Source organism: Trichomycterus rosablanca, chromosome 23, assembly GCF_030014385.1.
Source record: "Trichomycterus rosablanca isolate fTriRos1 chromosome 23, fTriRos1.hap1, whole genome shotgun sequence".
NCBI classification, from domain to species: Eukaryota; Metazoa; Chordata; class Actinopteri; order Siluriformes; family Trichomycteridae; genus Trichomycterus; species Trichomycterus rosablanca.
In genome coordinates this window covers 12123273-12135711 of record NC_086010.1, presented here as the reverse complement: position 1 = coordinate 12135711, position 12439 = coordinate 12123273, and the positions used below count along the sequence as shown (strand labels likewise).

The 12439-nt window shown below is 40.9% G+C and overlaps 1 protein-coding gene across 1 annotated transcript in view; it reads left to right on the top strand.

Moving 5' to 3' along the window:
* epb41l4b (erythrocyte membrane protein band 4.1 like 4B) overlaps window positions 1-12439 on the top strand; it is a 91103-nt gene that overhangs the window by 47380 nt on the left and 31284 nt on the right. The window contains exons 8-16 of the mRNA XM_062985943.1: window positions 798-885; window positions 2692-2780; window positions 2879-2948; window positions 3046-3215; window positions 4941-5050; window positions 8420-8450; window positions 8555-8588; window positions 8736-8851; window positions 11335-11381. Coding sequence (XP_062842013.1) covers window positions 798-885; window positions 2692-2780; window positions 2879-2948; window positions 3046-3215; window positions 4941-5050; window positions 8420-8450; window positions 8555-8588; window positions 8736-8851; window positions 11335-11381 — 755 coding nt within the window. The remainder of the gene's footprint in view (window positions 1-797; window positions 886-2691; window positions 2781-2878; window positions 2949-3045; window positions 3216-4940; window positions 5051-8419; window positions 8451-8554; window positions 8589-8735; window positions 8852-11334; window positions 11382-12439) is intronic.

Sequence of the window (12439 nt, the reverse complement as noted above, 5' to 3'; positions counted from 1 at the left end):
CAGAGTTCAACATGCAGTCAGACGCCATACTTACTCAAGGCACGTGCACACTCTGCGACAGGGAGTGTTTCAAATCAGCGCTCTGTCTTTTAAATTTATTTCCATCAGCTGATGCTTCACTTTAATGGAGAGCAGAGCTACAGCCTCTACATTTATAATTCAGCAATGTGCACGGAGGGCCACACCCCCTACCGCACTCCTTCCCCAGCTCCGTGCAGGCGCCACCAACCAGCCAGCAAAGGTCGTAATCGCACTAGTCTGAGAGAGAGTCCCCATCCGGCTTTAGTCCCACCCCTTATCTGAACAACTGGCCAATCGTTGTTCATGTAGCCACTCGGCCTCAGTATACGATGTATTCGAGATCTCAGCGCTGGTGAACAGCGTGTGTTTTACCGCTGAACCACCTGAACAGCAGAATGGAATGTTTTATTTGTTATATGTACATACACAGGTGTACAGTACAACAAAATTCTTTCTTCACATATCCCAGCTTGTTTGGAAGTTGGGATCAGGGTCAGCCATTGTAATGTGCCCCTGGAGCAGAGAGGTTTAAGGGCCTTGCTCAAGGGCCAACAGTGGCAGCACGGCAGAGCTGGGATTTGAACTCTAAACCTTTTAATTGATAGTCCAAAGCTCTACCCACTAGACTACCACTGTCCCTAGTCAATTGTAGTTGTAACAGGTTGATTGTGTATTTCTGGGAATAAATTAGTATGTATTAGATGTATGTATATTTGCCCAGTATGCATATTTGTGTATTTTATGTATTTGTGTGTATTTGTGCTCGTGTTTTTTAGGGGAATTAGTCCATCACAGGCTGAAATGAACTTTCTAAACAAGTGTAAATGGCTGGAGATGTATGGAGTGGACATGCACTATGTGAAGGTAAGAGCACAACATTGCTTATTAGCAGCATAAAGCATTAACTTTATTCTGTCTATTTGTTTTTTTTTTTTCTTTATTTCTAACCAGATTATTTTGTAATTACTTATCAGAAGCTGTACATTGATGTACATTGGTACATGGGTCAGTTATATCAGGAAGAATGAACAATTAGAGATTGCTAAAAAAGCAGTTTTCACTGCTTCTATTTCGGGTGTTATTGTCACCCCTAGGTGGGAGCAGCGTCTCGTTGCAGCGAAAACAGCTCATTTTACATCGTTTGTGAGCAATATTATTAAATTCTCCATTCCCCGCCAGTCTGTGAAACTATATCTTATATGAAACCGGTCCATGGTGCAAAAAAGTTTGATTATGGGCATTATTATTACTTGGTTGCATTATTTTTTCTTTCAAAATAACCATGTACTTTCTGGGAAAAGACTGCCTGGATGACAGCATCTGTCTATCTGAAATACCTTCACACAGGCAAGCCTTGTCAATGGCACTGATTCACCCCCATACCATGACAGATGTTGGCTTTTGCACATCTTGTTAATAGCAGTCTTGGTGGGCCTTGTTGTCTTTGGAGTAGGAAATGCTGAATTGTGAACTCTGAATGTAGCACAAAATTCCACTATCTTTTGGTCCATCTAAGATGAGCTTGAGCCCAGAGAACTGTGATGTTTCCTGTGTAGAATTAATGTATGGATTTCTCTTTGCATAATAGAGTTTTAGGTTGCATTTCCTAATGTAGTGTCGACAACAGTTTTCCTAAGTACTCCTGAGTTCATATATAATCAGTTTATTACAGTAGACTGTTTCTCATGCCATGCCATCCAAGGGCTTGAAATCTGAGATTTCTTGAATCAGTTTATAAAATTATGATTGGTAGATGGTGAATGACTTAAATTAATTGTTCTATGCATTGTTCTTTTTTAACTGAACCATCTTTGCTTGCAAAGAATTTTTGGTGGAGCCTTTTATACACACTCATGAGAACTTCACCTGTTACTAATTCGCCTGCTTATTGTGGAATGGTTCAACACAGTGTAAATTCAATATTCTATACACCTCTTACTGTTATTTCATGTTTTTATTAACTTAACCGCTTTCACTTCAGCGCTGAGATTCTGAACTCCTCATTCGAAACTCGGTCTGCTGGGCACCATCTAGCGGGCATAATTGGCAGTGCCTTCAGCAGACACGGTTCTGCTAGGGCGGGATGACCGGACTATGTGGGTGGGGTCTTCAAACGCTGTAAAAGGACCCTGATTAGCAGATAGAGAGGCGCCTGTGCAGAGTGCATAGGTGAAAAAGGATTCCGCACGGGTTGGAGGAGGCGTGAGCAGCAATTTACCCACCTTGACTGCAATCAGGGATCCCCCAGCAGCGGAAGACAAATTGACTACACTAAATTGGGAGAAAATGGGAGAAAATGCATAAATAAAATAGAAAACACACACACAATAAATTAGCAAAATAATATGGTCATTTGGTGACAGAAAACTAACAGCTGGAGAAATGATTAATATCCTAATTAATATGTCCCCTGTTTGGTATAGCTTTAGAAATCTAATCTAACTTAAAATAGTCTGTGAAATAGGCTGGAAGTTGATTCTAAAAGTGATCAGTTTGATTTTGCCCTGGGCACCAAATGTGGTACAACTGGTTCTTTTATCAGATTGCAGAGTTCATTGTGCATATAAACAAATGTATTCCATATTTAATCCATTCCCATTGATATAAGCTCATAAAGATTTGCATTTTTAAAATATCAGTCATTTATGAAGATACTGTATGTGTTTTCAGGGTCGGGATGGTGGAGACTATGCTCTTGGTCTGACCCCAACTGGAATTTTAGTTTTTGAAAGAACAAGCAAAATTGGCCTCTTCTTTTGGTAAGACACACTCTTGTACTAATTAGGTTGTAAACATATTGCCTCCTCTATGAGAAAGTTGTCCATAATAAGGTAATTTGAGTAATTGTTTTATTAAGGCCCAAAATTACACGACTTGACTTCAAAAAGAACAGGCTGACACTGGCAGTGGTGGAAGATGATGATCAGGTAAATCCTGCATTCACACCTAAATACTCACACAGAAGGAATTTGTCATATAAACATTGTTATAAGGAGCTGAACGCGTCTGTGCATGTGATTGCAGGGCCGCGAGCAGGAACACACGTTTGTGTTTCAGCTCTCTAATTCCCAGGTTTGTAAGCAGCTGTGGAAGTGTGCTGTAGAGAGCCATGCTTTCTTTCGCCTTCGACAGCCGGCCCAAAGTAAAGCCAGTCGCAGCGACTTCACCCGCCTCGGCTCACGCTTCCGCTTCAGGTGCATTCATTGTCTTGTATTTGGACACATGAAATTTATTAGTAATTCAGAATCAAAGCTGTGGAACAAAACCCGTCTTTAAGGGCAGGATTTATCCCAAAGGTCTTTATTGGAGTTGAGGTCAGGACCATTAGAATTCCTCTACACCAAACTCATTCAGCCAAGACTTTGCTCAAGCTTGCTTTGAGCACAGGGGCTCAGTCAAGCTGTAATTTAAAAGTACATCCTCAAAACTGTTGCCACAAAGTTTATACAGTATAATGTAGGGATAACATTATGACCACTGACAGGTGAAGTGAATAATACTGATTATCTAATAATCACGGCACCTATTAGTGGGTGGGATATATTAGGCAGCAAGTGAACATTTTATCCTCAAAGTTGATGTGTTAGAAGCAGAAAAAATGGGCAAGAATAAGGATTTGAGCGAGTTTGACCAGGGGCCAAACTGTGATGGCTAGATGACTGGGTCTAAGCATCTCCAAAACTGCAGCTCTTGTGGGGTGTTCCCGGTCTGCAGTGGTCAGTATCTATCAAAACCGGTCCAAGGAAGGAACAGTGGTAAACTGGCAACAGGGTCATCGATGGCCAAGGCTCATTGATGCACGTGGGGAGCGAAGGCTGGGCCATTTGGTCCGATCCAACAGACGAGCTATTGTAGCTCAAATTGCTGAAGAAGTTAATGCTGGTTCTGATAAAAAGATGTCAGACCATCCGCAGACCAGTCAGGGTGCCCATGCTGACCCCTGTCCACTGCCGAAAGCACCAACAATGGGCACATGAGCATCGGAACTGGACCATGGAGCAGTGGAAGAAGGTGGATGGCCGAGTGTGTGTCGCTTACCTGGGGAACACATGGCACCAGGATGCACTATGGGAAGAAGGCAAGCCGACTGAGGCAGTGTGATGCTTTGGGCAATGTTCTGCTGGGAAATCTTGGGTCCTGCCATCCATGTGGATGTTACATTGACACATACGACCTACCTAAGCATTGTTGCAGACCATGTACACCCTTTTATGGAAACGGTATTCCCTCATGAATGTGGTCTCTTTCAGCAGGATAATGCACCCTGCCACAGAGCAAAAAGGGTTCAGGAATGGTTTGAGGATCACAACAGCGAGTTTGAGGTGTTGACTTGGCCTCCATATTCCCCAGATCTCAATCCAATCGAGTCATGTGCTGGACAAACAAGTCCGATCCATGGAGGCCCTACCTCGCAACTTACAGGAGTTAAAGGATCTGCTGCTAACATCTTGGTGCCAGATACCACAGCACACCTTCAGGGGTCTAGTGGAGTTCATGGGTCAGGGCTGTTTTGGCAGCAAAAGGGGGACCAACACAATATTAGGACGGTGGTCATAATGTTATGCCTGATCGGTGTTTATTGATTTCATATACTTTTTAGCAATGGTGTTAGTGTTAGGGTTTTAGGTTGGCAAAGCTGTTCCATTGCTTCGGGGCAGCCACAGAAAAAGCCCGGTCACCTTTTGGACCTCGTCCTAGAGCGCAGGACAGTTAAAAGCAACTGGTCAGAAGAGAGGTAGAATGGGGGCAGATAAGATTAGATATATAAGATGGAGCTTCACCGTGGAGAGCCTTAAATACAAATAAAAAACCTTAAATTCTACACGGTATTTTACTGGGAGCCAATGAAGAGACGTCAGGATTGGTGAAATGTGCTTCCTTTTCTTTGTCAGAACTTGATTGATTTTGTGTATTTTTAGTGGAAAAACTGAGTACCAGGCGACTCACTCAGGCAGACTCAGGAGAGCGAGCACATTCGAGAGGCGGCCGAGCAGAAGATATCCATCCAGAACCCATTCACTAGGCAAAGGTGAGTCAGCCTTACATATTACACCAGTGATCTGGATTGGATAGGATGCCCCAACCTCTCCGAAAATGGGGTTTATATGTATAGATCATTACCTTATCAATATTGTAATTGCTTGATAACGTAAGGGTTTCACATTCACAGCTCACATATCAACAGGAATCAGGCTGGTAAAGCACTAAAGAAGCACTACAATTGTGTTTAATGTACCAAGGCAAATAACGAGGGTGGTAATGTAAAGTAATGACATGAGACACTTTGAGAACTATTTAGAGAAATTATGTGGTTATAACATTGCTTCTCTATTGGGCTGCTTTTTATCAGACTTATGTAACTCATAGCATGCCATTTTCTCTTGAAAACTAGTGGAGAAGCCAATGAAATACACTACATTGTCAAAAGTATGTGACACCTGGATATAACCAGGCATTAACTAGACATTCATTTGCTTTTTTTAACGTGTGATGTGTAAGATATAATCTGTCCTTGACTAAAAACTTTGAATGCTTCCCACAAGGTATCGCTTACTACTTCCAAATTATCAATAAGGTCAAAGGATAAACTAATTTGTGTTCTAAGGAAATCTTTAGCCTATCAGAAAAAAAAAATTGAGGGTTTAATCTTCAAGATCTATAGGGTGGGTTACTGGGGGTAATATTAACGTCTACTGAGGTGGGGGCATGGTCTGAGACAACAATAGTATGATATTGCAAGGATCCTACCTGTTGGATAAGTCTGTTATATTAGAAAAAAGTCAATTCTTGAGAATGAATGATGTATCTGTGAGAAAAAAGAGTAGGCTCTCCCCTGAGGGTTACCAGCGCACCAGGGATCTGATGAACCTAGCTGACCCATGCTATTCAGTATAGTACAGGCCAATTTAGAAAAAGTAGAATACAAAGACGCCAATAGCATTATTTTGCAACTACAACAGCCCTACTTTTCTAGAAAGGCTTTCCACAAAATGAGTTGAAATGCCTGTGGAAATTTGTGCCCATTTAGTATAAAAACAGCATTTGGGAGGTCAGCCACTAAGGCTGGACAAGCACAAGGCCCTACCCATGCTGGAACAGAAAAAGAGCTTTCCCCAAAGTCAAAAGCATATTTCCATGTTTGTTCTTTCATCTATTCAAATGTATACAGCTATAAGAACAAATATGGCTGAAAAACCTGACCAGTATATTTTAGAATAAATAGCATAACAGCCATATTGCATTCTTTAGTCTGGAGTGTTGTTTTCAGCTATATGGTTGGTCTATTTCATCATTCCACATGTAATTCTTTGTTCACATTTTTTGTACACATTCCCTTATTTCAGCTTAGATATGAGCATTGTGTACAGTGGAGTGTGTGTGTGCACGTCTGCGTGCATGTGTATGTGCGTGTGTGTCTAGATCAAGGACACCCGACACTCATTGGTTCTTTTATAACAACTCCCATCTTCTTCTGCTTTAGTCAATTATTTTTAAATACACTTTTCAAATGTTCTTCAATAAAGTTGATGCCTTGTGATTGTTATAGGTAAATAAACACTGATATATGACTTTAAGACATAAAAATGTATCTCTGACCTGTTATTATTCAACTGTTAAAAGTTAACCAATAGCGGCCAGGTGGCGCAGCGGGATTTTCCGCTAGCACACTAGCCCCGAGATTCTGAACTATTTGGTTCAAAACTCGGTGTTGCCACCGGTCGGCTGGGCGCCATCTGGCGGGCATAATTGGCAGTGCCTGCAGCAGATACTAATTGGCCACCGTATCTGCAGGGTGGGGGCCGGACTATGTGTGGGTGGGTGGGTCTTCATACGCTGTGTAAGGACCCTGATTGGCTGAAGAGACGCCTGTGCAGAAAGCACTGGTGAGAAGAGGAGGGCTGTACACGTGTCGGAACTAGGCATGTACAGCGACGTGCTCTACTTGGATGCAATCAGGTATCTCTCAGCAGCAGAAGACAAAATTGAGTGCTCTAAATCAGAAGGAAAATGGGAAGAAAATGCATTAAAAAAGTCTCATTATTTCAGTATTTAAATCACTAAACTCACTCTATTGTCCTTGAGCATTCAGTGCATCGCCGTCATAGACCCACATCTGTTGGGCTGCAAGCCTCATGGAACCTTTAGGAACAGGGGCAAGTACCATGGAACCACTGCTGTTATCACAGTTTTTTTTTTTGTCAAAATCAAAACATTAAAGAAGTCAAGACTGTTCTTTATAAGATACAATAGAAAAGCCTTTTGTATTGTTCAAGTACAATGAAATTGAAATCTACTTCCCAATCAACTATTGTAGAAGAAAATAATTAAAATAATTAGTAACCCAATCCAAATCTTTTATTGTAATAGAACTGCACACTCATAGTCAAGTAAAGCATATGTTGCTCATCGAAGCATAATCAAAGTAATTGTTTAGTTAATTGTTTGTTGATTTATTTGATTATTTTTAAATACAGTAATATAAAACATCTGTTCCCTACTCAAAAAAGGCTCATGTAGACAAGTCAAGTCAAATTTATTTGTGTAGTGTCTTTTATAATAGACATTTTCTTAAAGAAACTTCACAGAATCCAGGACCAACAGACCAAAAAAGAGTAGACCCTGTAGAGCAAGTCAAGGGTAACAGTGACAAGGACAAACTCTGTTATAATTACAGGAAGAAACCTTGAGAGGAACCAGACTCAGCAAGGATTCATCCTCCTTGGGTGGCATGGAGAATAATTTGAATGAGTCGGATTTACACAAACCAAACATACACACAATTCATTAAAACTAAAAGTTATAACTAGCGGGCGGCTCGGTGGGTAGCACTGTCGCCTCACAGCAAGAAGGTCCTGGGTTTGATCCCCAGGCGGGGTGGTCCGGGTCCATTCTGTGCGGAGTTTGCATGTTTTCCCAGCGTCTTTGTGGGTTTCCTCCGGGAGCTCCAGTTTCCTCCCACAGTCCAAAAACATGCAGTCAGGTTAATTGGAGACACTGAATTGCCCTATATGTGTGTGTGTGTGTGTGTGTGTGTCTGCCCTGCGATGGACTGGCGCCCCGACCAGGGTGTTACTGTGTGCCTTGTGCGTATTGAAAAGCTGGCTCCAGCAGCACACACACACCTAATTGGATAAGCGGTTAAGAAAGTGAGTGAGTTAAAACTAGCGAAAAGAATCGACAAGCAATTGAAATTCTTTATTATTTACTTCAGTCAGTAGTGAGTTCTGGACATTTTCAGTGCATGTAGACATGGTTTAACATGTTCACCATGGAGATGTAGTAACTGACAATAAAAATGCTCTTTTGACTGAATTTGCACAATTCATACAAACACGTTCCAAAACATTGGACGTCATTTAATTTAGTTTATAACTTAATGTGTTTTTATTTCTTACAGCCATTACTCCAGCAAAACACCAACACCCAAGGTTTGTGTATAAAACTTGCTTACAAATAATTCCCAAATATAACTTTTATTATAGCTATGTTGTCCTCTCTTTTCCTCATTTTTTCTTTTTTCTCTCTATTTCAGTACCCAGACTAGTCCTGATCCCAGTCTCCAACCGGTACACTTCCATTTAAAAACCATAAACTTCATTGTTGTGCATGTTATTGGTTATAGTAAATGCATGACAGAAATTATGATGTATAGTTGGATGGAGAAGCTGGTTGTTGTAAATTTTGACTTATTTTTGACGTATTTATATTTTTAGTATCAGCACAACATTCCAATTGCTCAGGAACCTTGTTCCAGAACGCACCCACCCAGTTTTACACCATGTCTGCCTGAACTGAGACACATGCCACCCCTGCCACCACCACCGAACAGGTAAACAGTGTCAAATGCTCATCTGTGTACTTTATCAAATATTTGTGTATTTTATTTGGTAGTCAGGGGCGTAACTACTGGGGGGCATGAACTCACGACATGAACTCCACCCCCCACTGCACTGCCTCCCCCATTGGCTGCACTCGCCAGGTCATTATTGTTATATTACAATATTATAAGTAAAATATTAAAGTAACTAAAACTGTGCATTGAAAATACCAGAGCCAGGAATTTGGACTTGTAGATGATACATTTTCGGCCCCCTCAACAAATGTCATAAATATGTCATGTTTTTGCTTTTCACATATAATAATGTTGATCATTTATGTCATATAATATCTGTTACTGTCAAATAGCTGAATATAATATATTTTTCTTTTGGTTTAAAAATGCATTTTGAATGACATAACAGCCCTGACCATGGTGTCCATGTAGCCATTTAACATTACTGCTCCATTGTTTACATTCTCATTCTCATTTTCTCTTTCATTAAGTCTTAAATCCATGTTGACAAATCGTTTTCTATTGGTTATTCATATTCCTGTTTTGTTAATCAGTCCATGCATCAGTTTCACTTTCACTGTGGAGGCTCGAGCCATACAACTAGCCTTAGACCACATCCAAGAGAGCCAGCAGCACTTGCACTTAAAAACATTATATAAGTTATTAAAAAACAATTAAAACTCTACACCCTCATAGTTACACAAACACTCTAACCACTTTAAGCACAAGTAAAGAAAGCAAATCGACCCACCACTTTGACGTTTAAGGACAATCTATTATCTAGCCATGATAATAGCCATAGCAGCTGACATGGCGTTAAAAATTAAACGAACGAACTTTCACTGTGGTTTATCATAGATTAATTATGAACAAAGCAATGTGTTTTTTTATATGCTCTCTAAAACAAGGGGCTGCACGGTGGCTAAGTGGGTAGCACTGTCGCCTCACAGCAAGAAGGTCCTGGGTTTGATCACCAGGTGGGGCGGTCCAGGTCCTTTCTGTGTGAAGTTTGCATGTTCTCTCCGTGTCTGAGTGGGTTTCTTCCGGGTGCTCCGGTTTCCTCCCACAGTCCAAAGACATGCAAGTGAGGTGATTTGGAGACACTAAATTGTCCATGACTGTGTTTGATATAAGCTTGAGAAGTGATGAACCTTGTGTAATGAGTGGCTACCGTTCCTGTCATTAATGTAACCAAAGGTGTAAAACATGACGTTAAAATCCTAATAAACAAACAAACTCTCTGAGACATAGACAGATATACTATAAGTCCAAAAGTATTGGGACACCTGACCATGAGTTGTTGGACAAATGGTATTAAAAAATATTGACCTCTGTGATCTCTTCAGCTATAACAACAGCTACTTTTCTAAGAAGGCTTCTCACAAGACTTTGTAGCATGTCTGTGGGAATTTCTGCCCATTCGGTCCAAAGAGCATTTATATGGCTGGGCACTGATGTTGGTCAGGAACGTTTTAATTGATGTTCCAGTTCAAGGGGCACCCAGGTGGCGCAGCGGGATATTCCGCTAGCACACCAGCACCGAGTTTCTGAACTCCTTGGTTCGAAACTCGGTGTTGACACCGGTCGGCTGTGCACCATCTGGCGGGCATAATTGGCAGTGCCTGCAGCAGATACTAATTGGCCACCGTATCTGCAGGGTGGGGGCCGGACTATGGGTGGGTGGGTGGGTGGGTGGGTCTTCATACGCTGTGTAAGGACCCTGATTGGTGGAAGAGACACCTGTGCACTTGTTGAAAGAGGCGTGTACAGCGACGTGCTCTCCTTGGATGCACTCTGGTATCTCTCAGCAGTGGAAGACAAAATTGAGTGCACTAAATCGGGAGGAAAATGGGGAGAAAACACATTTAAAAAAGGTGTTTCAGTTCATTCCAAAGCTGTTCAGTGAGCTGAGTTTGTTTAAACCAAGTTTATAGAGCTTGCTTTGTGCTCAAGGGGGCAAAGTCATGCTGGAACAGGAAAGGACCTTCCCTAAATTGTTGCCTCAAAGTTGAAATCCTATAATTGTCCCTTATTTAATTAATTCATTAGACCTGTTAGTAATTGCTGTGGCTGAAACACATGGACTCAGAAATTGAAAGGTGTCCCAATAAATTTGTCCATATAGTGTATGAAAATATTCTGATTAATGTCTGATTAATGTCTCATGATTGCAGTTACCAGGACAGCTTTATGGATACGCACCAAACACAGAACACCTAGTTTAATTAAAAGTTATTATTTCCAAATATGTTTGTTTAAGAAATAAATTAAGTCATAACCAGCATATCAGAATTTTAATACATTTACACATATGCAAAAGTGAATAGTTAAGAAAACAGTAGTGTTCAGTTAAAGCTTAGCATAGGCGTGTGAGTGCATGCATCATTGTTTGTATATTTTCTGTTTGTATGTCATCATCTGTGCCATTTACACACATTTGTGCTCTTCATTTATGTGTCTTGCATGTATGTCTGGTCTAGACCACCCCACGCAGACAGAGGGGATTTCAGCGATGTAGTGCTGGATGCCGGACATTTGCATGACCACATGGACAGGAACGTGTCTGTCAAATACATGGACAAAGTTATGACTGCACTCTGAGTGTAACAGAGGACGTAATAGAGGACGGACCTGAACAGCCCATGAGATCCACTATTCATGCGTTCATTGCTGTTAAAACATCTCCATCTGTTCACACTATCACAGTTAATGCACTGGATTCCAACAGATCACACCGTGTGTCTTCATCTATCCATCCATCATTCACCATGAGACTGGATTTAGCCCCATATATTTGTGCTCTTATTGGACAGCATGGATTTAGTTATAGACCTGGTAGCCACACTTGTGTTGGACTTAAATGATACTATTGTTACTTTTCAGTAATCATTCAGAGCAGAACATGCAGTGTACACCGGTCGCTTCAGGGGATCTGTACACGGCACGGCTAGTTTTAATTTTTCTGTTGCATTTGTGCTGTATGGTTGGGAAGCTTAGGGAGTTATTCGAAGTCTATGAACAATGTGTAGACTAAAGTTTACTCTCCAGTAACATAATTCTGACATGTAGGAGAGGCACACTGTTGTTTACACTTTTTTATGATTATATAGGCCAAGGCAATTATAGTTCTCTTAATTTACATGTCTCATGCTCATCATGCAAAAGCAGGTACATTATAAGTTCTGTACATCAATGTAGCCTTGGTAGTTGCAACATAACAAGCAGTTGCAATAGTAACGTTTTGCTGCTGCAGACTTCTTGTGAGAAAGTGGTGTTTTCAATCTGTGACCCATACAACATGGAAGTGTGACCCGCGTTTATACATTTGAAATATAGGCTGAGTTATTACTGTAAACTAAGCAGTAACTAATGCATGTATGCTGCAGTTAACACTTTTTTTGACATCTGTTGTACGCAGCTGATAAAGATTGTAAAATGTAAGATGCTTATAGCTGCCAGCGATAAGGAATTGTTGCAGTACGTGCTGCTTTCATAAATAAATGCACAGTTTACAAATCTTGGCATGCTAGAATTGTTTTTGGTATTCCGAAATATTATTTCTCTAAAATGTACAACCCCAAATCA